Genomic DNA, 26,467 nt, shown 5'->3' on the forward strand with positions numbered 1-26,467 from the left:
TATTAAAGCTGAGCCCTGTTCATGTTGGTGTTGTTGTTTAGTATTGCTATTTAACTGCTCTTGTATTTATGCCTTCAGGACAAGGAGGGCCCTACCTCCTGGCGAAGCTCTGAGGCCTGGATTCTGGCATCATTACAGAACAAGCGTCAAAAACTGCTTGGTAAGAATAGACTGGTGGGGTGGACAAAGAAATCTTTGGAAGCCATTGAGAGAGAGAGAAATGTGGAAGGCAAGCTGCCTCCATGTGCTTCCCCTGAAAGTCCACCCAGCCACTCCCTAGACTGGACATCTTGGAAGCATAAGCCTCTTCTGGGCACAGCTGTAATCCAGCAGCCACCCTGAAGATTGGGTGGCAGATCTGCCTAGACTTTGGCACATCCTGAGGCTGCCAAACTGCAAAGCCCCAGAGAGTCTGGGGGCTACGGCTGGAAACTTCTCCCAGAAGTGAACATGGGTATCTCACAGCATCCCATGATGTGGGGTCTAAAATCCTCCATCCAGGGCCCAGAACTAGGGGCCAGCCCTGTTTGATGCCACAACATCAAGACCAGCACACCTTGTTTGCCCCACTGCCTCCACCAACTCAGATCAGCCAGAAAGGTCAAGAACTGGACAAAGTAGAAGAGTTGACCATCAGTTATATTGGGGAAGGGAGAGATGGAGGCACCTTCATGAGTGCCTCCCAAGGGCAGTAGCCTCTGCAACTTGCTGGGGGTTCAGGGGAAGCAGGGAGTTCATGGGGCTCCTCCAGCAAAGATGAGCTCCAGGGCTGCTTGGATGTCCCCACCAGTGGCCTGCAGGGCCCGCAGGCTCAGTTCATCGTCCTGGATGCCCATGTCACGTAGCTGCTGCAGCTGGGGCTGCCACTGGCTCTGTGGAAAGAGAGGAATGGGCAGAAGCTGTTAGCTGGGATCCAGTGAAGACTCACTTAGGTCTGTGCTTTCCAGGGAAGGAAAGGAAGATGGGGGAGTCCTCAGCAAAGCTGCTGATGCTGAGTTCCACAGAACACGGTGCTTCTAGGAAGACTAAAAGATAGGCTTGAGGGTTAAGCGAACAAATCCAAAGTTTTACAATAAAAAAAGGAAATTCTTGGCATAAGGATCAAAAGAGAATGTACAAATTATTCACTGTCTGAATTCCAAGAGGCTAAATTACTTTCTTTCTCTTGCTATGTGTACACACACAACAGCAAGATTTTGCTCTTTATGTGATGAGTGTTACAGATTTTTTTCCCAGTTTGCTAGCCTTTGGACTTTGCTTCGGTTTTTTGTTTGGTTTGGTTTGCCACAAAGAAATTTTCACCTTTTTTTAAATGTCTTAACTTTTTGTGGTATATAGTAGGTATATCTATTTGTGGAGTGTAAGAGATGTTTTAAATTTTTTGCTTTTACAAACCCAAAATGCATAACTTTTATTTAATGGCTCCTGGATACTGAGTTTCGGCCAAGAAAGCCCTTCCCTACTATAAGGATTTGAAGAAATTCACCCATATTTTCTTCTAGTACTTTCATAGCTTCATTAATATCTCTATTTCATGACAGCAGGGATGAGCACAATTTAGGGAAAACAACGTGTTCACATGTGGGAAGAAGGCAATGCAAAGGGGAAGAAAAGCAAAGTCAAAGAGGCAGGCAAGGTTGAGAACGTGGAGGGCTTAAAAAAAAATTCACACAAATCAATTTGAATTCATTTTACAGGCCAGGTGGAACCAGTGAAAGCTTCTGAGCTAGGGAATAAAGTAAACAGGCATCTAGCAACAGGGGAGATGCAAGAATGGAGAAGACAAGTTGTTCACGAATCCTGCTCCTGCTCCCTCACTGTCCACAAGGACCACATGAAACAGTGAAAACCACACAGGCTCGAACCCTATCGTTACAACTTCATGGCCTTATGACCCCAGATAAGTTCCAGGAATGATGCTCTACCCATAGGCTTACTATGTGGAATAGAGGAAAACAGACATGAACCAAACTGCTCATGCATGGAGCTGTGAACTACAATGCTGGCCCCTCAGGTATTCCACTTAGCTGCTAGGGTGACCTTTCCCCTCCTTAAAGCCTTCCATGGGCTGGGTGTGGTGGCTCACACCTGTAATCCCAGCACTCTGGGAGGCTAAGGTGGATGAATCGCTTGAGCCCAAGAATTCAAGACCAGGCTGGGCAACACAGGGAGACTCCTCCATCTCTACAAAAAATACAAAAAATTAGCCAGGCATGGTGGTGCATACCTGTAGTCCCAGCAACCCGGGAGGCTGAGGTGGGAGGATCACCTGAGCCCAGGAAGTTGAGGCTACAGTAAGCTGTGATCACACCACTGTACTCCAGCCTGGGTGACAGACTGACACCCTGTCTCAATCAATCAATCAATCAATGCCTCCCAGGGATCCCTGGTGACTGCTACATCAAGTCATCAAGTCATCAAGTCTAATCTCCTCAGGTTGGCATTCGAGCCCCTTGCGTGTAGGCTCCTGCTCTTTCTCTGGCCCCATCTGCGGATCTTCTACACTGGACACTGCATCCTAGCCTTGTAGTTTTGAGCATGTCACATATACCTCCACACATGTGCACAAACAGGTAGCTGTCTTCACCTGGAAATCAGCCCCTTCCTACCTCAAACCCCCTTCCCTGGCTAGCTAACTTCTAACTAATTCTTCTCACAATCAGCTTAAATACCCCTCTCTCAGAAAAGTTTTGTCTGACCTAGGCCCTTACTTCAAGCAGCTGGGTTTCTTGCCCTGTTGCTCCCCAGCTCAGTACCTGCCTGGTGCCCCTCCATGGCAGGGATGAGAACCAGCTTGCCACTAGCCCAGCATCTGGACTCAGGCCTAGTATACACACGCTCAGTCAATGATCACTGAATGAATGAATGAAATGGCCATGATTATCTAAGCCAGGTGGTCTAGGGTGTCAGGCCATGGTCACTAGGGGCAGGAGAAGCCTAGTGACCACTGTGTATGGTCTGAGAGTGTGCCCTTGCTGGGAACACTCTGCACCTGTCCCACTGCCATGCTCCAGCTGTTCCCAGAATGAAGCATGCCAGGTGTGAAGGACCCCCAGAGAGCAAAAAAAAGGCTGGGCATCCAAAATAACAAGAAAGCCACATGGAAACTAGGAAGTGGGGAAGACTGACCTGAAGGCTGGGCTGCCCAGAGGCCTGAAGGGCATGCTGTAGGGCTTGGCTGAAGAGATCATTGGTGATGGGCGTCCCTGACTGGACACCAGAGGACATTGGTGAGGTCCCTGAGGAATGACCCTAGAGACAAATCAGTGGTCAGTGCCACCCTCAGAGTCATCTCAATCTTATAGCAGATACTCGCTGTTGTCATATCACCTCACAGCGCTCCTGAGGTACCCAACTTCTGCCTCCCAACAAAGACCTGCCATGAGACAACCAAACAAAGGTACCTAGAAGCTCTCTATGTGGGCAGGAAAGGTTCCATTCTCTTCTGCACTGAGCCCCTTGTCCCAGCCTAGGACCCCAGCACTGCAGCACTGGGAGAGATGGCCTTGAAAGCTGAAGTGACTTGTCACCCAGAAATGCTTAAGCTGGTGATGTCTGCTCCCTGTCAGGGATGAGGAAGGGCATATTGTGTGAGGGGAGAGTCTTCTGAACTAATAGGAAGGACTACTCGGGACCATGTTAAAATCTAGACTTCTGAGTCCTCAAGGCAAGTGAAGGGGAGGTCACTCAAGCTGCAGTAAGAAATCTGCGCCAGGACTCCAGGGTTCAGCTTAAACTAGATCTAGCACCAGGGTCAGCAAAGGCAAATCTACTCTACTGCTGGGGAGCTTGTTCCTTGGGGGCCCAGCCTTGATCTTCCCGGCCCTGTCTTCATACCTGGGTGCCAGGAGTCGGTGTGTGAGAGCTGCTCTCCGGAGTGCTGGCCAGGGCCAAGGCGGTGGCCAGCTCACTCTGGGTGATGGGCCGGGGCCCAGCAGCTCCACTGTACCCCAGGGAGGCTGGGCGGGAGCTGGGAGTACTGCTAGAGGGTGTGGACCTGGTGTTCTGGAGAAAGAAGACACTCAGAATCAGGGAAGCAGTACTATGAAACTCCCAGATGAACTCCACCCACCTCCAGGAATAGTTCTTGGGGAAACTCTTAAGTTCCCAGGTTCAGAAAGGAATCCAAAAGCAGAAATAGTATGACATGGTCTTGGCCCCCCAATGGCCTATGTCCACCTCCCAGCCTTGGGAGTGCCAGGTCCCAGGATGCAGCTCATTCCCAGCATCATCTCCCCCAAATGTCAGGCAGGCAGGCAGGCCACTTACTGGGTGAAAGTCGTCCTCATCATCTGAGAGCCCTTCAAACAGGAAGCCACCTGGAGGAGGACGAACAGATTTCAGGAGGAAGAACAGAAAGGCACAGGCGCAGCTCCAGAATCTCAGCTCAAGTTACTCTCCAAATTCATATTTTCATCTCTCCCCTTGGAAAATTACAGGACAGATGCACTTCCTGACTCAAACCGAGAGTTCCCAAGGAACGCCCTCTGCCAACGCTATACATAGCTGCTGAGTAAAGCAAATTCCTGGGCCACTGCCGGCTCCTGAGGGGCCCACATTACGCTTTTCAGGCGCTCACCTGGCATATCCCGGTATGAGCTGGAGGGCATGCTCCGGGAAGAGGAGTCAGTCCCAGGCATCGGGGCACTGCCTGCTACAGAGTGCAGAACCAGGACAATGGCATTGACGAGGGCTGGGTGAGCAGGCACCAACCTAGGACAGAAGCAGGAAGAAACCCAAGGGTGACTCCAAAAGAGCACCCTAGGCCATGACAGGAGTTCTGGGTGCCCTCTCACAGCAATGCAGCCACCTGTGCCTGCCCTCAAATTCCTCGGTCTTTAGCATCTTCCACAAGGAAGCTTTATCCTCCTGCTGATCTGCCCCCAGCAACAGGGGCAAGGCCTTCAATTCCTGGGGTCCACTGCAGATTCTTCACCCTCTCCGCAGGCAAGGCATGATGGGAAAGGTGCAGCCTGGGAGGCTCAGGATTCTGGCCTGAGCACATGAGGAGCATCTGGTCTAGGCACCACTACTACATCAGGCAACCCTGGACAGGTCTCTTCTCTTCCTAGGGTGGGGCTGTTCTCTTCACTTGCAAAATGAGGACATGTCCCTTTTAGCTTTGACACTTTATGGATCTGTACACCTGCTTCGCCTTTCGCTAGCTTAAAATCCTTGAAAAGCTCCCTAATTTCTACCACACGAAACCTAAACTGAGCCTGGCAGGCAAGACCCTTTCCCTCAGAATCCTGCTTCCTCCCAACACTCTTGACAAAAGTCCTGCTCTTGGGCTTTGCTCTTTCTCACCCCCTGACGTATCTAGAGGGTAGACTTGGTGACAGACTATGGATAGGCTCTCAGAGCAGACTGCAGGCTGACAATTAGGCTTCTGGCCTGAGCACATGAGGAGAGAGAAGGTACCCTCTAATAGGACAGGTACACTTACGTATCAAGCATATTGGGATCAGCGAAGACAGAGAAGAGGTCCTTGTCCTGGAGAACCCCTGAAAAAGAGCAGAGCTCACCTCAAAGAAAGGAAATCAGCCAGATCCAGGAGGGAGAAGAGGCTTTGCGTCTCAGAGCAACCAGCTCAACAGGGACACAGGACAACAAGCCAATCTTCATGAGAAGTAGAGGAAGCAAAGCACCAAGCAGTACAATTCAGGTACTCCTCATCTTGCTCTAGTGAGGGTGGCCCCCTGCTCTCCACCTTCCCTGAACTTCAGTCACATCACAGACTGGGTACCAACACACCTGTCTCTTTCTCCCGTATCTCTGGGTTCTTCCCTTACTCAGGGTGTGCAGGACGCCTTCCCTGATTGCTGTGATGTGGGCTAACTGCTATCCTCATTTGGCATCCTCATACCCTTATTTACAATGTTAGTTAGGCCATTATCTCTCTGTGGGACTGAGAGCTCTTAAAGGGCTGGGTATATCAAACACACCTTGATTACTCTCCCTCTTCCCACAAGACCAGTCATTCTTCAAAAGATAGTCCAAGTCTCTTTAGAGGAATTGTCTTCTCCTGTTTTCTCCTTTTCCGACAACTCCTATTTCCTCAAATTCAGTCCTGCACTTACCAAGAGCAATAGGGTCACTGCTGAGGCCTGGGGTGGCCACAATGATCTGATCCAGAGATTCCTTATTGCTGAGCATCTTAAAGACCTGCAGGAGAAATGGGGAGGGCTGAGCACTCCAGCCAGCTCAATGCACTCATCAAATGCCCACACTCTGCCAAAGGACTTCCTCCCTCTAAGTGCTTGCATGTACATCACCACAATGGAACAACAGCCCCGGAAACAGATGAACCTCTTTTTGCTCTAAGATCGTAGCTTACTGGAGGGGAAACAAACAATTTAAAAAAAAAAAAGGCAAGACCACAGTAAACCTTCAAATCTCTGTGCTCCTTTTCCCCACCTACAGTTTAATGCTTCCAAAATAAAAGCTCTCATTACAAGCTAGTTCCTCTAGGTTCCAAAAGTCCTTTTCAATCTCTGTACAATTACCATTTCATATTTGTATATATCGCTAAGTTCACAGCTGTACTAATTTTGCCTCTCAACTCTCCTACAGAAAGACATCAGCCCACTTCCCCAGTGAAGACATCTAGGTCAAGGGGCAGTAAGCAGGCAGTTCAGCCAAAGTCAAAGAATGAGGCCCAGCAGAAACAGTATGAGGATCTTTTGGCTGTCACCATACCGGCAGGTTGTATCATTATCATTAGAGGGAATCAACAATGCCTGACTGAGACAGGCTCTTTGGGGAAAGACAGGGCTCTACTGAGGCCCACAGACATGGCAAAAACTCCCCAAGGAACTCTTGGTTGCCATGGCAACCGGCTTCCAGCTCCCACTCCACACCACTCGCCAGCCAGCGTTCACACCCTCTCCTACAGTCCTGGCTGGGGGCCGCAGCACACACTCACCGCCTCCCTGTAAGAGGAGCTGCTGTGCAGGGCAGTGTGCAACACCCGGAACTCTCTCATGGCAGCCACTTTGTCCACAGGTTCTAGGGGACAAGATACTCGGAGTTACCCTATAGCACAGGTCCTGTCTCTGCCACAGACATGGCAACATCATTTCAGCATGTGCCAAGGAGCAGCCTGGTCTGTGCGTTCCCTTCCCTCATCACCACTTAAGAATGTGAGTGCCCGCTCAGAAAAACCCATTTGTGCCACGGATGTGAAAACTGCTAGTAAGCATCTTTACATTCGCTTTTAAGCATATTCCACAGATAAAACAAACAAACAAATTCAAGTTGCAGCAGAGGAGACTCTTACCACATGAAAAATAGTGCTCTGATCAACATCCCACTGCAGGAATTCTAGACTAATAACATTTGGTTTTTGGTGTTTTTGCCTTTGTTTTTCAGACAGAGTCTCACCTCTTGCCCAGGCCAGAGTGCGGTGGCGCAATCTCGGCTCGCTGCAACCTCCACCTCCCTGGTTGAAGCAACTCTCGTGCCTCAGCCTCCCGAGTAGCTGGGATTACAGGTGTGCAACACCACTCCTGGATAATTTTTGTATTTTTAGTTGAGATGGGGTTTCACCATATTGGTCAGGCTGGTCTCAAACTCCTGACCTCAAGTGATCCACACACCTCGGCCTCCCAAAGTGCTAGGATTACAGGCGTGAGCCACCGTGCCCGGCCCTGGGTCACACTTTTTAAAGTATGATTATCCTCACGAAGGACCACTAACTTGTGACTGTACTGACTGTGTACTGCCCAACTCCAGGGCACCACTCCCAAAGCAAGGTGAATAGCACCCCTGGGGTTCAGGGTAGCAGCCACATCCTTATCGACAGTCCTGATCATGAGGCTGTCTTTTGAAAAATAGTCATCTTAAGTAAATTACCTAATTTATTCATTCAACAAACATGTACTAAGCATTTACTCCATGCCTGGCTTTGGGCAAGGAACTAGAATATGAAAAAAGAACCCCTGCCATCAAGGAACTCTTAGGACAGGAGGAGAAATGAGACTACATCAAACACACAATTACAAAATGCCACGCTGAAGACCTCAACAGAGACGTGGATCCCAGCTAGGGTGCCAGGAACACAAAGGCAGACAGCCACCACTGAGAGGGAGGGTGAAGACAGACAGCTGCCTCCCAGAGGAGACCATTTGAAATGGGTATCAAAGAGAGAGCTGATATTTACTGGGGGGGTGAAGATATTCCAAGCCTAAATGAGAACATGTGCAAAGGCATGGGAAAATAAAAGAATGTGGTGCTTTGAACAAACAGCAAGTCATTCTTTGTGGCTGGAGCTTGGGGTACACATCCCAGCTCAAACAGCAGGCTAACGTGATGTCCTGAAGGGATTTGTAACCTGCCATGGAGAACCACCAAAGAGATCCAGGTGGGAAGACAGACAACAATGGGTTCTCCTCCTACAGGCCCTAGTCTGTGGGAGAACACAAAATGTGATTCCTTTGTGAAGAAAAGCACTCAAGGAGAAAATATCTAAAACACTGTCACAAAACAGTTTCTTCACAGATCTCAAAGTTTATTGTAACCTTCCAATAAAAAGGTCATTTGTTTCAAAAATAATCCTCCAGGTAGAAGGTGGGAGTAAAAGGACTCTTAGTATCTTAAGCCAGTATTCAGCTAAGAGCCATGGCTCTCAGTGTAACATCTCTGAGCTAAATTCATCCTTTAGAAGTGGAAGGCAGCCGGCCCAGTGGAAATGGTTTTCCTCTTGAGCCAGGAAAACCCCTGGTCCATATCCCAGCTCTTGCATTCACTTTCTAAGTAGCTGACCTTGAATAAATGCCCTAACCCTTTTCTTCCTCCATAAGATGCTAATGCTGTTACCTACCCTGCAGGGCCACTGTAATGGTTAAATGAGGTATAAAAGTGAAAAAACCTGGCTCACAGAAGCCACAAATGTTATTCTCCTTCTGTTAATGCCCTCTAGCCAAAGAGCTGGGGGGCATATCTGTATTTAAACAAGTTGGGTTTACTGCTCAGTACAGAGAGAAGAATGCACACCACAGGAAACCGTGGGCTGTCTCAGTAAGAGGATATTAGAAAGGACTTTTTTTTTTGAGACAGAGTTTCACTCTTGTTGCCCAGGCTGGAATACAATGGCGTGATCTTGGTTCATTGCAACCTCTGTCTCTTGGGTTCAACAGATTCTCCTGCGTCAGCCTCTCAAGTAGCTGGGATTACAGGCATGCACCACCATGCCCGGCTAATTTTGTATTTTTAGTATAGACGGGGTTTCTCCATGTTGGTCAGACTTGTCTCGAACTCCCGACCTCAGGTGATCCACCCACCTCAGCCTCCCAAAGTTCTGGGATTACAGGCGTGAGCTGCTGCACCCGGCCAGAAAGGACTTCTTACAGGATTTTGGTTTTGTCTGGCTGATTTGGGGAAAAATTTAAAGAAGTGAGGTTTTACTCTGGATAGGATGCTTTCGGGCAGTGGGAGTGATTTTATAAATGAGTATCTTAATAACTCTTACCTAGAAGGAAGGAAAACTAGAGCAAGGTGGAAGCTGTAATTGGCAAAGCAGCAGCTGTTACTCTCATCAGCCAAGATAGAAAGATACTTGGTCACTTTTGTGGTTTGGATAATGCTCATGTTTTTGTTTCTGTTCAGCAGTAATAGGAATCTTGTTTTTGTCTTAATCCATAGTGGTCTCAGAGTGGCCTTGACTGCTATTGGGGATCTGTACAATTGTTCATGTTCCCCAAAAGGACTCCAAGGCCTGGCTGTGAGTGCCAGGCCAACCTCTGGATGTCAGGAACTCTGTTCCTCTTTCTCACTTCCCATCAGGGTATGAAAGACATTTTTGTCTTTTACAGTTAGAACTGAAAGGGGGGTAAATTTCAAACTGATAACTAGTCATAGCAATCATGAACATTATAAAAAGATGTCAACCTGCCAGTTTAACAAAGCTAATCTCTTTTACACAGCTTAGCTTTATTCTTGGGGAGGCTTTTAAAACACACATGCAAAATTTAAATCATGAATTCCAAGCACCTTCTATTTATAAACCAAAAAGGCATCTGAGGCTTTGTATATTTTCTCCAAGAGCTATTTAAATACTCTTTGAATATCTTCAGGAAAATAAATTACCAGTATAGCAAGAGCAGTTAGCTGACTGAACAAATCACCACCTGAGGAAGTTTGTAGGAAGATTTGTTAACAAGGGAACAAACTGCAGCATTAGGAAAGTGCCAAAAGTTTCCAGCTTTTTTCTAATGAGAACAACAATAATAACAAAAGGATACAAAGTTTACTTTGTATCACTGAAAAATAAACTGTTAACTTAAAGGAGTTTAAGTAGACACAAACTCCCTATCCCATTAGGAAACAGTAGATGACAAACTTAGAAAGTGGAGAAACAAGCCAGGAATGGTGCCTGTACTTTGGGAGGCTGAGGTGGGGCGGATGGCTTGAGGTCAGGAGTTCAAGACCAGGCTGACCAACATGGAGACACCCCGTCTCTACTAAAAATACAAAAATTGAAGGCCGGGTACGGTGGCTCACGCCTGTAATCCCAGCACTTTGGGAGGCCGAGGCAGGCAGATCACAAGGTCAGGAAATTGAGACCACCCTGGCTAACACAGTGAAACTCCGTCTCTACTAAAAAATACAAAAAAAATTAGCCAGGCTTGGTGGTGGGCGCCTGTAGTCCCAGCTACCTGGGAGGCTGAGGCAGGAGAATGGTGTGAACCCGGGAGGCGGAGCTTGCAGTGAGCCAAGATCACGCCACTGCACTCCAGCCTGTGAGACAGAGCGAGACTCCGTCTCAGAAAAAAAAAAAAAAAAAAAAAAAAAAAAATTAGCTGGGCATGGTGGCTCATGCCTGTAATCCCAGCTACTCGGGAGGCTGAGGCATGAGAATCACTTGAACCCGGGAGGCGCAGGTTGCAGTGATCCAAGATCAAGATTGTGCCACTGCACTCCAGCCTGGGCAACAGAGTGAGACTGTCTCAAAAAAACCAAAAAACAAAAAACAAAATGGAGAAACAAATCTTCCATTAGTGATGCTGACAGTAAGAAGGTCAAAATTGGACTCTGTTTATCAGCATAGTCTAATCCAATAAGTAATAAAGATATCATTTATCATCAGCTCAGTAAATCATCCCTTTGTTCCACCCAGTCTTGTGCCTCAAGAACACACAGACCCTTCCCTTGCGGATATTACAGAAACTCTGCCTGCCTAAGGGCTGCCCCTCACTCACCCGGTTTCTGATCAGGTTCGGGCCAGGACTTTCGCAGAACATGGACGGTGGACCCAGGTTGAATGCCATAGAAGTCAAGTGTCTGGTCATCTTTTAGCTTCCGACCACAGTAGATCAGATCTAAAAAAAGAACTGTCCACTTATATTTTGCTCCTCAAAACAAATTTAGATGGTTTTTGTCCCCTGAGAACCTTATTTTGATTGGATAGATAGCTGGAGAATGATACATGTTTTAAAAGATACTCTTATTCAATAACTTAATAACTTTTTTTTTTTTTGAAACAGGGTCTTACTCTGTTGCCCAGGCTTGAGTGCAATGGCACCATCACAGTTCACTGCAGCCTCAACCTCCTGGGCTCAAGCAATTCTCCCACCTCAGCCTCCTGAGTAGCTGGGCCTACAGGCACATGCCACCACATCCAGCTAATTTTTGTAGTTTTTTGTAGAGACGGGGTTTTGCCATGTTGCCTAGACTCGTCTCTTAACTCCTGGGCTCAAGAGATCCTCTTGCCTTAGCCTCACAAAGTGCTGGAATGACAGGCGTGAGCCACCATGCCTAGCCAATTAAATACATTTTAACAACTATTTGCAAATATAAACTCATAAAATGGACTTACATCGAATCTGGCCAGATGTGGTGGCTCACACCTATAAACCCAGCACTTTTGGAGCCTGGCCAACATGGCGAAACCCTGTCTCTACTAAAAATACAAAAATCAGGGCCGGGCACGGTGGCTCACACCTGTAATCCCAACAGTTTGGGAGGCCAAGGTGGGTGGATCACCTGAGGTCAGGAGTTCAAGGCCAGCCTGGCCAAGATGGTGAAACCTCGTCTCTACCAAAAATACAAAAATTAGCCAGACATGGTGGCAGACACCTGTAATCCCTGCTACTTAGGAGGCTGAGGCAGGAGAATCGCTTGAACTCAGGAGGCGGAGGTTGCAGTGAGCCAAGATCGCACCACTGCACTCCAGCCTGGGCAACAGAGCAAGACTCTGTCTCAAAAATATATATATATATATGTGTGTCTCAAAAAAATATATATATCATACACACACAAAAATTAGCCACGTGTGGTTGCGCAGGCCTATAATCCCAGCTACTCAGGAGGCTGAGGCAGGAAAATTGCCTGAACCTGGGAGACAGAGGTTACAATGAGCTGAGATCTCGCCACTGCACTCCAGCCTGGGCAACAGAGCAAGACTCCGTCTCAAAAAAAAAACAAAACAAAAAAAAAGGATTCACATAGAATCTATCCACAGAAAAGCTCTGGAGTTTAACATTGTGGAGGCTGCCCAATTTAAATCAATGGAAAAACAACAAAATAGGATGAACTCAATCCAGGTATGACTGAAAACATCTTTTTTGCCAGTTGGATCCTTTAGCTATTATAAATTACCTTTCCAGTGTAATTTAATTATATTTAAATTCCTCCCATCTCCACCTGGACTCCCCATGCCACTTTCATTTTCTTTTTTACTGCCTTTCCTCTACTCAATCAACCAAGCAAAAATCCTTCTAATCATCCCTTAAGACCTACCTCAAATATACTGAGGAGCCTCCCCGACCAACTTCTCCTTCCCTAACTCACCCCAAACTTCTGTTCTTTCAGAAAAAGAATTCACAATGTTGGCCGGGAGCAGTGGGTCATGCCTGTAATCCCAGCATTTTGGGAGGCCGAGGCAGGCAGAATCACAAGGTCAGGAGTTCAAGACCAGCCTGGCCAACATGGTGAAATCCCATGTTTCTACTAAAAATACAAAAATTAGCTGGGCATGGTGGTGTGTGCCTGTAATCCCAGCTACTCGGGAGGCAGAGGCAGAAGGGCTTGAACTGGGACCCAGGAGACAGAGGTTGCAGTGAGCCGAGATCGCACCACTGCACTCCAGCCTGGGCTACAGAGCAAGACTCCATCTAAAAAACAAAAACAAAAACAAAAAACAAGACAATGTCATAAAGAACCTGGTGATAAAGTAGTTCAGTATAATACATGGCTGAAATGGCAACCAATAGTTTCATTATATGATTTGTGTTTCTATTTACCCAACACTCACTTCCCTGGAGTGTTAACATTATGAGGCAACAAATCCCAAGCCCTTACTTTACTCTTGTAATTCCAGAAGTACCCTCCCCCAAAAGAGATCAGAGCAGCAACCCAAACCCAGTCCAGAGAGACTCACCAATCAGCTCAGGGTCTGGAACAGACTCCTGGAGTTTGCCAGCAATAAGCTGCTTCAGAAATGAAATACTATAGCCCCCTAGCGAGTATTCTCCCAGTTCTGTCTCTGGCAACCGAAGAATAGACTTTGGAGCAAGTGGCTGGTCAGCCAGCTTTACTGCCAGGTGCCAGTCTGAGAGAGACATCCTCTCTCTTTCGCGCTCTCTCTTTCTCCCTGTAAAAGAACAAAACCTCGGTGGTTAAAAGACACACCACCACTCTACTCCACCCCCACCCACCAAAGGGTTGAATGAAAGACAATTCAATGTGACACTGTTGAAGAAGCATAGGGTGCACCATCAGGAGGCCAGAACTAGAATCTGGGGTTCACTCTCTACTGATACTGTGATGGACAGCTCTCTAGGCCTGAGTTTCTTCATCCCTAAGGTGGACATAAAAACGCCATCCAACCTAATAGGAATGTTGTGAGAGAAATCATCTAACCCTCTCCCTTCTGTATGCTCCTTTTTCCAATTTTCTTCAACTCTTGCTTGAACCAGTAGAACAGCTTTGTAACAAGTTCCCTGCCTCTTGCCTCTCCCTTTCAAATATCTATGCTGCCACCTAACAACGCATCAAACCCATCATTCTTTTTTTTTTTTTGAGATGGAGTCTCGCTCTGTCACCCAGGCTGGAGTGCAGTGGCGCGATCTCAGCTCACTGCAAGCTCCGCCTCCCGGGTTCACGCCATTCTCCTGCCTCAGCCTCCCAGGTAGCAGGGACTACAGGCACCCGCCACGACGCCAGGCTAATTTTTTTTTGTACTTTTAGTAGAGACGGGGTTTCACTGTGTTAGCCAGGATGGTATCGATCTCCTGACCTCATGATCCACCCGCCTTGGCCTCCCAAAGTGCTGGGATTACAGGCATGAGCTACCGCGCCTGGCCACAACCCATCATTCTAAAACACAGATCTGACCAAGTCACTTCTCTGATTAGAGCTCTTCCAATGTCTGGCTGGGCACAGTGGCTCATGCCTGTAATCCCAGCACTTTGAGAGGCCTAGGCGGGCGGATTGCCTAAGCTCAAGAGTTCGAGACCAGCCTGGCCAACATGGTGAAACCGTCTCTACTAAAAATACAAAAATTAGCTGGGCATGGTAGTGCGCACCTGTAGTCCCACCTACTCAGAAGGCTGAGGTTGCAGTGAGCCAAGATCACGTCACTGCACTCCAGCCTGGGTGACAGAGAGACTCTGTCGCAAAAAAAAAAAAAAAAAAAAAGCCAAACACGGTGGCTCACACCTGTAATCCTATCACTTTGGGAGGCCGAGACGGACGGATCACTTAAGATCAGGTGTTCGAAACCAGCCTGGCCAACATGGTGAAACTACATCTCTACTATAATAGAAAAAAATTAGCCGGGCGTGGTGGCAGGCGCTTGTAATCCCAGCTACTTGAGAGGCTGAGGCAGGAGAATTGCTTGAACCCGGGAGGTGGAGGTTGCAGTGAGCCGAGATAGCGCCACTGCACTCCAGCTTGGGCGACAGAGACCCCGTCCCTCCCTGCCCCACCCCGGCCCCCCAAAAAAAGACATATTCCAATGCCTCCAAACCATCTATATAAATTAAGTCTAAACTTCATCGCCTGGCTTACAAAACTCCCTGCCAGCCTCCTTCCCCAACAGAGCTCTATCCTACAAAGGGCCTCCACAACATGTAAGTACACACTCATAATAAAGCTCTCCCCTATTTTACATCTCTGCTCATCTAACTCTGCATGTAATTTCTCTTCCCTTTTCGGCCTCTTAGCAAACTCCTACCGAAACCAACACAGATTCAACAACCTCAGTCCCCTCTCTTTCCTCTGTTGTTCCCACATCCCCTCAGAACAAAAGGGCTACAAATATCTGCTTGCCCCCTCCTCCACCCCAATTCTTGAAGGCCCTTGAAAACAAAAGACTAAAGTTTTCGTCATCCTTGTCCCCATAGCTGACATACATGGAACCCCAGAAAATAAATCAGAAACTCTGACGGCGGAAGAATCTTCCAAAGCAAGATAAGTTCTTGTTATAGTCATCATTATTGCTTCCAAAGAGACCTCTGGTAGGGAAGAGGAAAGAAAAGGCTGTGAAGCTGCCTAGCAGACCTTAAAGCATCCTCAAGATACCTTCCACCTCAAGTTTATGCCAGAAGGAGGTCGTTTTATATACCATGTCTCACTTAATCCTCACAACGGTTCCCTAAGGCAGGCATTAGCCACATTTTACGGATGAAGGAACCAAGACTCAGTAAAGTCACTGGCCCAAGGTCACAGATCGCTGGTAATGGGGCAGGGACACTATCCGGTGGCGACCTCACCGCTCCAGTGGGACCAGCTAATTAGCTGACACACATCGAGCCCGCGCTGCCCAGGGGCCCAGCGCCCTCACCCGTCCCGCGGAAGGAACCCGGCCGCACTGCCGCCGGTGTAAACACTCACTCTGGCCCTCTCGCCGGAAACCGGAAATTCCGCGCTGCATTCTGGGAGTTGCAGTTCCCGCCGTGGCCCCCGCCCCCGCCCCTCCCCCTTATAAACAGCCAGTCTACAAGGGGCGCTAGTTGCAAAGCTTCCGGTTCTGGGGGAAGGCGTGGCTTCCGCGCTCTTTGGAATGTCCGGCGCCTGAGCGTCTGGGTGCTTTCGTTGGAGAGGGTCCCATTTCCAGTCATTCTTCAGCCTGGTGATTCCCGCGCTCCCCTGAGGAGCATATGAAGTACGTCGGTTCTGCCAGGTTGGAACGCGCTGCTGGACACTCGGCCGTAAGGCGGATCCCGGATCCCGTCCCACTCCGACCCTTCCCTCCCGAAGGGCCGGTTCCCAAACGGCCCCTTTAGACACATCCCAGCGGTTTCCGACGGCCCTCACGATGAAAACTGCTGTCCGTTGGTGAAGGCAGCCTCTTCTGTGCTCCTCGCCGCTGACTTTCTGAGGCGGACCTACCTGTGGAGGCATACCAGGAACCAGACGATGACCCCCTCCAAAAGTTGGGTCTTTGAGGAGAGCTACTAACTTGGGTTCCTGGTACACCCTCTACATGCAGTGGTGAAGCTTATCTAACAGTCATTCATAGAATCAGTTTGGGAAGGGGAATTTTCGCTGAACTCTCATAGAGAAACTGTTTTAGATAACAAAGTTCTGCACGGTTAAAATTGAACAGAAATTTTTTTGCATAGAAATTAGGATTACCGAAAATACTGAAGAAAGACTACCTCTGATTGGACTCTTCTCAAGGAATTAATAATTCAAGAACTAAGGAAAGAAAAAAGTGATTATATGAAAATACTGAAGTTGATCGTAGCAACTGAAGGCTGATCCTGTGTGGGTAAATGTAAACGCTGAATTCCCACGTTCCAATGTGCGACCTGGGATTAAGGCAGCAATTGAGCAGGGTAATGTTACTGAGGAGAGCGAACAGATCGCAGGATCTCAGAAGGCCTAACATTAAAGGCAGATCACCCCTCTGTTCTCATAAGTTATATGGGGAGTTTTGAAATGGCTTTCACTGTCTTCAGGGAGTTTATCTTCAGGATAACTCCCATGTATGTTGTGGGCGCATTAGGAACCCATGGCTGTTCCCAAAGTCTCCCTTTCCCATCCTACCCATTTTTAGATATACCCCCTCTTTCAGTAATCCTTCCTAACCAGACTTCTTTAGACTCCTTCCTCTCCTGCCTACTAAGTTACTTGCACCTGAGCTCCATAATTTATCAAAATTATATATTGTGAATATATATATTCACAATATATATATTTTTACTCTTAATGGTATTAGATAATTTGATTTCATTAAAAAACTTTTTTTTTTTTGAGACGGAGTCTTGCTCTGTCGCCCAGATTGGAGTGCAGTAGTGGCCGATCTCAGCTCACTGCACCCTCCGCCTCCCGGGTTCAAGAGATTCTCATGCCTCAGCCTCCTGAGGAGCAGGGACTACAGGTGCCTGCCACCACGCCCGGCTAATTTTTGTATTTTTAGTAGAGACGGGGTTTCACCACGTTGGCCAGGCTGCTCGAACTCCTGACCTCAGGTGATTCACCCGCCTTGGCCTCCCAAAGTGCTGGGATTACAGGCGGGAGCCACCACGCCCAGCCTGAAATTTTGTTTTGATGGTTAGTGCCTTTTGTGTCCTATATAAGAAATCTTTGCCTCCCTCGTTATGAATATACTATCCTAGGTTTTCTTCTGTGTTATTTTATCTTTCACATTTAGGTCTATGATTAATTTCACATTAATCTTTGTATATGATAGGAGTTAGACATCAAGATTCATCTCTTCCATAGGGGTGTACCATTGATCCAGCACTATTTAAAAATTTTGTTCCCACTGAATTTCAGTGGCAGCTTTGTCATAAATCTGGTGACTATGTATGTCTGGGTCAATTTTTGACTCTATTCTGTGCCATGGGTGTATTTTTCTGTCATTGTGCCAATGTCACACGTCTTGATTTCTTCTATAACTTTAGAGTAGATCTTGCTATCTGCTAGCCTTTTGGCTTTAAGAGGGGCATTGCTATTCTATCACCAATAGATGACAATTGTTAACTTTGTTTTATGCTTCTAAAAGTATAATTTTACTGAATCTTAAATATGTATATTCAGCAAAATTTAGATTACACTGCACATTTGTTTAGTAATCTACATATTTTACCTAGCTTGAATATTTCCCCTGTGCTCAAATATTCTTGAGACTTTTTACTTTGAAATAATTTCAAGTTTATAGTACAGTTGCAAAATATTACAAAATAATGCCCTCATATCCTTAACCCAAAGTCCCCAGTTGTTAATAGTTTACATTTACCTCATCATTCTTTCTCTCTCATTCTCTCACTATGCATATTGTTCTTTTGTTTTTCCACCGAATCCGTTTAAGAGCCAATTACAGACATTACCCAAAGTATTTCTGTATTTCCTGAAAACAAGGATATATTCTATGTCACAGCCACAGTACAACCCAGCAAAATCAAGAAATTAATAAATACAATAATACCATGTAACTTACAATCTCATTCAGCTTTCATCAACCATTCCAGTTGGGTGGAGGCTGATCATCTCTCTGCCATTTTCATGTTATGTCATAGATTTTCACATCTGTCACATCATTCATTTCTCCAAAGAGCCTTAGTTCCTTTTAGTAAGGGATGGTATTTAGAAGCCAAGTCTGGATGCTAGGTGTGTTTATTGCTACTGAGACATCATTATTTCCAGTCTATCTCAGTGACTAGACCTAGCAAATAAATGAATATTGATATACACACCCATTCATCTGTATTTCTATGAAATATATTTAAATATGTGTGCATATAGATGTGTATGTTATATGTATGTATGTATAGATCTATGTATATGTGAGCATATATATGTATATATAAAATATGAGTTCACACCAATACCTCAAATTCCAATCCAATACCACATATTTTCCTCTAGTCTTCCTCTTCTCTATAATCTTACCTCTCTTCTGTAATAGTAGGAAACTTGATTCCATTTTCCACAATATACTTGTATTTTCTCATGTTGAAATTCATGGTACCTGATATGGTTTGGCTCTGTGTCCCCACCCAAATCTCATGTTGAATTGTAATCCTCAATGTTGGAGGAGGGGCCTGGTGGGAGGTCATGATGATTGGATCATGGGGCAGACTTACTTCCCCCTTGCTGTTCTCATGACAGTGAGTTCTCATGAGATCTGGTTGTTTAAAAGTGTGTAGCACTTCTCCCTTTGCCCTCTCTCTCCTGCTCTGCCATGTGAAGATGTGCTTGCTTCCCCTTCACATTTTGCCATGATTGTATGTTTCCTGTGGCTTCCCCAGCCATGCTTCCTGCATAGCCTGCAGAACTGTGAGTCAATTAAAGCACTTTTCTTTATAAATTACCTGGTTTCAGGTAGTTCTTTATAGCAGTGCAAGAACAGACTAATACAGTACCATAACAATGGAGCCTCCTCTTCAACTTGATTCTTGAGTCCTTTTGACATAACCCTGGAGGTTTTTGATAGCTCCCTGCTCTCTAGCATGACAAGATTTCCTGGCTAATCTTGTACTTCCTGCCCTAGGCATAAAAATTAGCCATTTCTTCAATAAATTCATATGGTTTTCTGTGGGAAATTGTATATTAAGACCACAATCTGGGCACTAGGGATGCTTATTGCTACTGAATTGTTACTTGTAAGCCACATTAGTGGATGGAGCTACGGGGAGATCTATATCCATAGAGATATAAATAGAGAACATTTCTACTGCTACTTCAAATTCAAGACTACAGAGGTTGGGTTTGGTTTTGGTTTTTGGTTTTATGGGTTGTTTTTTGTTTTGTTTTTTGAGACAGGGTCTCGCTCTGTTGCCCAGGCTGGAGTGCAGAGGTGCAATCATGACTCACTGCTGTCTCAAACTCCCAGGCTCAAGCGATTCTCCCACCTCAGCCTGCCAAGTAGCTGGGACTACGGTTGTGCACCACCATGCCCAGCTAATTTGTGTATTTTCTGTGAAGGCAGGGTTTCACCATGTTGCCCAGGCCGGTCTTGGATTCCTGGACTCAAGCAATCTGCCCACCTCAGCCTCCCAAAGTAAGACTACAGAATTTTAATTTAATATTTTCTATATTACATCTTTATTTCCTTTCTTCCACACTGAGAATACTAGTTCTCAAGAACATAAGGGACAACAGTATTTAAATATCTATATTCATTTCCTTTATCCCATATCACATACCCAACTGTCTCAAAATAACAATACAAATGATACTATCACCACCAATATAATTATTGAGATGTTTAAAAAAATGTTTGCATATGCCCTTCTCATTCTATCCCCTCCATTCCTTCTCTCCATTTTAACAGATGTGCTGTATATTATCTGAGCCTATACTCATTACTCTACCTTCCTCTTTTTAACTCTCTTAATACTACAAAGAATTCCATGTTTAGGCCAGGTGCGGCAGCTCATGCCTGTAATCCCAGCACTTTGGGAGGCCAAGACAGGCAGATCACCTGAGGTCAGGAGTTTGAGACCAGCCTGGCCAACATAGTGAAACCCTTTTCTACTAAAAATACAAAAATTATTGGGGGTGTGCTGGCGGGCACTGTAATCTCAGCTACTTGGGAGCTTGAGGCAGGAGAATTGCTTGAATCCAGGAAGTGGAGGTTGCAGTGAGCCGAGATCATGCCATTGCACTCCAGCCTGGGCGACAAGAGTGAAACTCCATCTCAAAAATAAATAAATAAATAAAATCAGAATTCCATGTTTAATGCGCTCCACTGGTTTTTGTTGTTGTTGTTGTTTTGTTTTGTTTTCTGACACAGAGTCTCACTGTATCACCCAGGCTGAAGTACATTGGTGCAATCTTGGCTCACTACATCTCTACCCCAAGTTCAAGCAATTCTCCTGCCTCAGCCTCCCAAGCAGCTGGGATTACAGGTACCTACCACAATGCTCGGCTAATTTTTGTATTTTTAGTAGAGACAGAGTTTCACCGTGTTGGCTAGGCTGGTCTCAAACTCCTGGCCTCAAGTGATTCACCCGCCTTGGCCTCCCAAAATGTTGGGATTACAAGCATGAGCCACTATGCCCGGCCCACTGGTTTTTATTATTGAAGTCATTCTCTAGTGGATTTCCTGGAAGGACTACAATATTCTCTGTGAATGATATTCCCTAAGCTTTTGCATATTAATAGCAGTTTATTTGTGGCCTTTATGCCTGAAAATCAGTTTGCTAAATATAAAATTGTTGGTTCACATTTTCTTTCTTAAGATATTTCATTTTCATCTGATGACAAAAATCTAATTTTCTTTCCCTTACAAGTTACTTGCTCTTTTCACCAGGTTGCCCAAGTAGTTTTTAAAATTTTTTGTTTAATTTCCAGTCATTATACCTGACTGCATCTTGGTGCTGTTTGTTTTAGGTCAGTAGTCTCAGTTATGTGGTATTTTCTTCCAAAATGTAATTTACATTTTTTTTATTTCAGTAAAGATTGATTTTTGAATTACAGGTTTTAGAATAGTTCCATTCTCTTGCTTTGGTTTGGTTCTTAAGAGGACTCATGTTAGCCATATGTTGTATCTTTGTTGTTTCTCTTCAATATCTGCCACTTTTCTCAAATCTTTTCTCTTTCTTCATTTTTAAAAATATTTTTTAAATGTTCCTCCTTTCTACATTCTACTTAAGGCATCATCTGTTGTATTTATTTCTTCTGTGTTCCTTTTACTTTAGTTTTCATTTTGTATTTATTTTTTATTTTTTATTTTTTGAGACAGAATTTCACTCTGTCGCCCAGGCTGAAGTGCAGTGGTGTGATCTCTGCTCACCACAACCTCCATCTCCCAGGTTCAAGTGATTCTCCTGCCTTAGCCTCCCAAGTAGGTGGGATTACAGGTGCCCGTCACCGTGCCTGGCTAATTTTTAAATTTGTTAGTAGAGATGAGGTTTCACCATGTTGGCCAGGCTGGTCTCAAACTCCTGACCTCAGGTGATCCACCTCTCTCGGCCTCCCAAAGTGCTGGGATTACAGGCATGAGCCACTGTGCTTGGCCTAATTTTTTTTCTTTTATTTATGAGTTTCTTTCCTGAGTTCTGTCACCTCATTTCTGAGTTCTCCAAGTTCTTTTTGATGTTGTATTTTCATATATCATTTTCTTTCTTTTTTTTTTTTCTGAGATGGAGTCTCATTCTGTTGCCCAGGCTGGAGTGCAGTGGCACGATCTCAGCTTACTGCAACCTCTGCCTCCTGAGTTCAAGCAATTCTCCTGTCTCAGCCTCCCAAGTAGCTGGGATTACAGGCGGGCATCACCACACTCAGCTAATTTTTGAATTTTTACTAGAGATGGGGTTTCACCATGTTGACCAGGCTGGTATCAAACTCCTGGCCTCAAGTGATCCACCCACCTCAGCCTCCCAAAGTGCTGGGATTATAAACGTGAACCACTGCACCTGGCCATATCATTTTCTTAATACATTTCAGTTTATTTTGAAAATAGATGATTATAGTTTTTATCTGTTCTCTGTTCACATCTTAGTGGTATGCTTTTATTATTTATAGAAATATAATTCTGCTGCTTATTCTCTTATCATAATTTTGTATGACATTTGGCTTATTTATTTTCTGTTATTCATTTTTGTGTGAAATTACTTTTCCTATGCTTTTAAAAAGAGATGTGGTTCAGGGTAGCATTTTGAACTTGAGAGAGCTTCCTCCTCTATTGTCTTCATGTAGTGTTAAAAAATATGGCAGCTTGCTTTCTGAGATTCTTTAGCTCTATTAGCCTTCCTAATTTTTTTTTTTTTTGAGACAGAGTCTCACTCTGTCTCTAGGCTGGAGTGCAGTAGCAGGATCTCGGCTCATTGCAACCTCCACCCTCCCGGGTTCAAGTGATTCTCCTGCCTCAGCCTCCCAAGTAGCTGGGGCTACAGGCATGCACCACCACACCCAGATAATTTTTGTATTTTTAGTAGAAACGGGGTTTCACCATGTTAGCCAGATGGTCTCCATCTCTTGACCTCGTGATCCCTCTGCCTTGGCCCCCCAAAGTGCTGGGATTACAAGCGTGAGCCACCGCGCCTGGCCATTAGCCTTCCTAATTTTTATCTGGATCTTCTCTTTCCTTCATCTCTATTTATGTCTGTCCTGATCAATTTTGGTTCCATTTCTAGCAGTTTTTCCTCAGTATGAGACCCTGTTCTGGAGGGAAACCCTGGCAGGCCAGCTTTAGGATTCACATAGGCCGAGCTGCTCTAGTCCTTTAAGACCTTAAAGCAGATCCCTTGCATTTAGTCACTGTTGGAATGGGCAAAAAACCTCCCAGTTTCAGCTGTTGTTCGCAAGTTAGTCAAGCTTTCTAATGAATGCCTGCTGGCTAGTTAGAGGAATTCCTATTCTCAGATCTGTTAGCTGTAGCATTGCTTCCTTCTGCTTCTTTCTGCACAGGTGATGATGCCACGCAAGTCTTGCAGCTGCCGATAGTTTGTCCTCACCAATTTGGATTTTGGAGTTAATGGGGATATATCATCACCTGATATTAGTCTATTTAGGCTAATATAACGAAATACAGACTGTGTGGCTTAAACAACAGAAATTTATTTTCTCCCAATTCTGGAGGCTGGAGAGTCTAAGATCAAAGTTCAGCAGCGTTCAATTTCTGGTGAGGGCTCTTTTCCTGGCTTGCACATGGCCACCTTCTTGCTCTGTCCTCATACAATCTTTCCTTGATGCCTGTAATGGAAGAAAGAGAGATCTTCCCTCTCTTATAAGGCCACCAATCCTATTGGATTATGGCCCCACCATCATGACCTCATTTTTTTTTTTTGGGGACGGAGTCTCGCTTTGTTGCCCAGGCTGGAGTGCAGTGGCGCAAACTCGGCTCACTGCAAGCTCCACCTCCCGGGTTCACACCATTCTCCTGCCTCAGCCTCCCGGGTAGCTGGGACTACAGGCACCCGCCATCACGCTCGGCTAAATTTTTTTTGTATTTTTCACTAGAGACGGGGTTTCACCCTGTTAGCTAGGATGGTCTCAATCTCCTGACCTCATGATCTGCCCGCCTCGGCCTCCCAAAGTGCTGGGATTACAGGCATGAGCCACTGCGCCTGGCCAACCTCATTTAATCTTAATAACCTCCTACAAGCCCAATCTCCAAATCACATTTGAAGTTACACTGGGGGTTAAGCCTTCAATATATAAATTTGTGGTGGGTAGGGGGCAATTCAGTCCATAGCACCTAGGTGTTTTTTTTCTCTTTTTTTGAGACAGAGGCTTGCTCTGTCACCCAGGCTGGAGTGTAGTGATGCAATCTCGGCTCACTGCAACCTCCACCTCCCAGGTTCAAGTGATTCTCCTGCCTCAGCCTCCCGAGTAGCTAGGACTACAGGCATGTGCCACCACACTTGACTAATTTTTGTGTTTTTTGTAGAATCAAGGTTTCACCATGTTGGCAAGGCTGATCTCAAACTCCTGACCTCAGGTGATCCACCTGCCTCGGGTCCCCAAAGTGCTGGGATTTCAGGCCATAGCACCTAGTTATTTTGTAAACACTGTCCATGGATTTTTTGTTTTGTCACCCAGTTGCTATGCTTTTAATTGTGGATCCAGAAAGATTAAAAAGCTTGGCCGGGCGGAGTGGCTCATGCCTGTAATCCCAGTACTTTAGGAGGCTGAGGCAGGAGGATCACTTGAGCCCAGAAGTTTGAGAACAACCCAGGCAATGCAGTGAGATTCCATCTCTACAAAAAATTTAAAAATTAGCCAAGCATGGTGGCATGTGCCTGTAGTCCCAGCTGCTTGGGAGGCTGAGGTGAGAGGATTGGTTAAACCTGAGAGGTCAAGGCTGCAGTGGGCCATGATTGTGCCACTGCACTGCAGCCTGGGCAACAGAGCAAGACCCTGTTCTCAAGAGAAAAAACTGTGTCACTTAATATGCTAAGTGAAATAAGCCAGTCACAAAGGACAAATACTGTATGATTCCACTAATGTGAGGTACCTAGAGTAGTTAAAATCATAGAAACAGAAGGTAAAATGATTGTCGTCCAGGACTGGGGTTAAGAGGGAATGAGGAATTATTTTTTGTTCAATGGAACAGAGTTTCAGTTTGGGAAGATGGAAAAAGTTCTGGAGATAGATGTGGCGATGGTTGCGCAACAACGTGAATGTGCTAAATATCACTGAATTGTACACTTAAAATGGTTAAAATGGTCATTTTTGGTTATGTATATTTTACTATAATAAAAAAGGAAAAGTAGAAACACATAAAACAGCAGTCCCCAACCTTTTTAGCACCAGGGACTAGTTTTATGGAAGATAATTTTTCCACAGACCAGGGTAGGGGGATGGTTTCAGGATGATTCAAGTGCCTCACATTTATTGTGCACTTGATTTCTATTATTATTACATTGTAATATATAATAAAGTAATTATACAACTCACCATAATGTAGAGTCAGTGGGAGCCCTGAGCTTGTTTTCCTGCAAATAGATGGTCCCGTCTGGGTGTGATGAGAGACAATGACAGATCATCAGACATTAGATTCTCATAAGGAGCAACCTAGATCCCTTGCATGTGCAGTTCACAGTAGGGTTCATGCTCCTGTAAGAACCTAATGCTGCCACTGATCTGACAGGAAGCAGAGCTCAGGCAGTAATACGAGCAATGGGAAGCAGCTGTAAATACAGATGACGCCTCGCTCACGCCGCTCACCTCCTGCTGTGCAGCCTGGTTCCTAAAAGGCTTCAACCCCAACCCCCTGGGGTTGGGGACCCCTGACATAGAAGACCCCAAAAAAGGACCCCATCAAAATTTGAATGATTCCACCCATCAATCACTGTGCTGGGATTCCACCAACCCTTCACTTGACTGGAGACTATTCAAAGAATAAAGACTATGAGTCCACTGAAATGATTGTGAAATATAAAGATAGGTCTTACCGCATCTGTAAGTCTCTTTCTTCTCCTGTAGCCTGAAATAAAAATAGACAAAGAAACTGGGTGCGGTGACTCATGCCTGTAATCCTAGCATTTTGGGAGGCCAAGGCGGGCAGATCACGAGGTCAGGAGTTGGAGACCAGCCTGACCAACACGGTGAAACCATTAGGTTAGGAAAGAACCTAACTTCTTGATTTTGTGTTTTCTACTAAAAATACAAAAATTAGCCAGGTGCAGTGGCACACACCTGTAATCCCAGCTACTCAGGAGGCTGAGGCAGGAGAATTGCTTGAACCTGGAAGGCGGAGGTTGCAGTGAGCTGAGATCATGCCACTGCACTCCAGCCTGGGTGACAGAGCGAGACTCCATCTCAAAAAAAAAAAAAAGGACAAAGAAGAAATGACTACCTTTACGGCCGAAGTTTTATTTCACAAATATTCAAGTGCCTATTATATGCAAGATATTATGTCAGGAGCTGAGGAAAATGTGAAAATGAAGCATATACAAGAAGCTCAGAATCCTGAAGGGGATACGTACATGCATAAGTTTTTCTAGGAATAATTTTAATACAAGAGAAAATATGAAGTATGCCCTGTTCTGTGCCCCTAAGGTGCTCTGTGATCACAGCTCACTGCAGCCTCAACCTCCTGGGCTCAAATGATCCCTCCACCTTGGTC

At 45.7% G+C, this 26,467-nt stretch overlaps 1 protein-coding gene and 2 long non-coding RNA genes across 8 annotated transcripts in view; 1 reads left to right on the plus strand and 2 right to left on the minus strand.

Annotated features, from left to right (window-relative positions):
- Positions 1-621: 621 nt before the first annotated feature.
- On the minus strand, positions 622-16,153 carry UBL7 (ubiquitin like 7). 4 transcript variants are annotated; one of them, XM_054452042.2, is made up of 11 exons: positions 15,835-16,153; positions 13,379-13,591; positions 11,199-11,318; positions 6,926-7,008; positions 6,081-6,165; positions 5,447-5,504; positions 4,580-4,713; positions 4,270-4,319; positions 3,838-4,005; positions 3,130-3,252; positions 622-872 (listed from the first exon to the last, which is right to left on the minus strand). In XM_054452042.2, exons 1-11 carry the CDS (start codon positions 15,872-15,874, stop codon positions 735-737), a joined length of 1,212 nt encoding a protein of 403 aa, XP_054308017.1. In that variant the 5' UTR covers positions 15,875-16,153; the 3' UTR covers positions 622-734. The 4 variants fall into 4 exon arrangements, with proteins under 4 accessions (XP_054308017.1, XP_054308018.1, XP_054308019.1 ...); XM_054452043.2 differs by having other exon boundaries at positions 15,785-15,861; XM_054452044.2 differs by lacking the exon at positions 15,835-16,153 and adding an exon at positions 15,714-15,823.
- LOC129014554 (uncharacterized) lies at positions 15,952-25,888 on the plus strand. Of its 3 annotated transcripts, none has more exons than XR_010123982.1 (4): positions 15,952-16,781; positions 19,876-19,951; positions 20,687-20,801; positions 23,305-23,447. It is a non-coding gene; the product is annotated as an uncharacterized LOC129014554 (long non-coding RNA). The 3 variants fall into 3 exon arrangements; XR_008494244.2 differs by having other exon boundaries at positions 16,662-16,781; positions 20,707-20,801; positions 23,305-25,888; XR_008494245.2 differs by lacking the exon at positions 19,876-19,951 and having other exon boundaries at positions 16,662-16,781; positions 20,707-20,801; positions 23,305-25,888.
- Positions 23,479-26,467, minus strand: part of LOC129014555 (uncharacterized) — a 66,234-nt gene continuing 63,245 nt past the window's right edge. Inside the window, exons 3-4 of the long non-coding RNA XR_008494246.2 lie at positions 25,297-25,825; positions 23,479-23,589 (exon numbers count right to left, since the gene is read on the minus strand). This is a non-coding gene — a long non-coding RNA (uncharacterized LOC129014555). The remainder of the gene's footprint in view (positions 23,590-25,296; positions 25,826-26,467) is intronic.

Source organism: Pongo pygmaeus, chromosome 16 (assembly GCF_028885625.2).
Source record: "Pongo pygmaeus isolate AG05252 chromosome 16, NHGRI_mPonPyg2-v2.0_pri, whole genome shotgun sequence".
NCBI lineage: Eukaryota > Metazoa > Chordata > Mammalia > Primates > Hominidae > Pongo > Pongo pygmaeus.

Excerpts from the sequence above, each read along its gene's own strand:
- UBL7 (XM_054452042.2), bottom strand. The coding sequence starts at position 15,874 with ATGCAGCGCGGAATTTCCGGTTTCCGGCGAGAGGGCCAGA. Across the intron at positions 6,166-6,925 it reads GCTCCTCTTACAGGGAGGCG|GTCTTTAAGATGCTCAGCAA; the intron begins GTGAGTGTGTGC and ends TTTCTCCTGCAG. Across the intron at positions 4,714-5,446 it reads GATCCCAATATGCTTGATAC|GTTGGTGCCTGCTCACCCAG; the intron begins GTAAGTGTACCT and ends CTTCTGTCCTAG.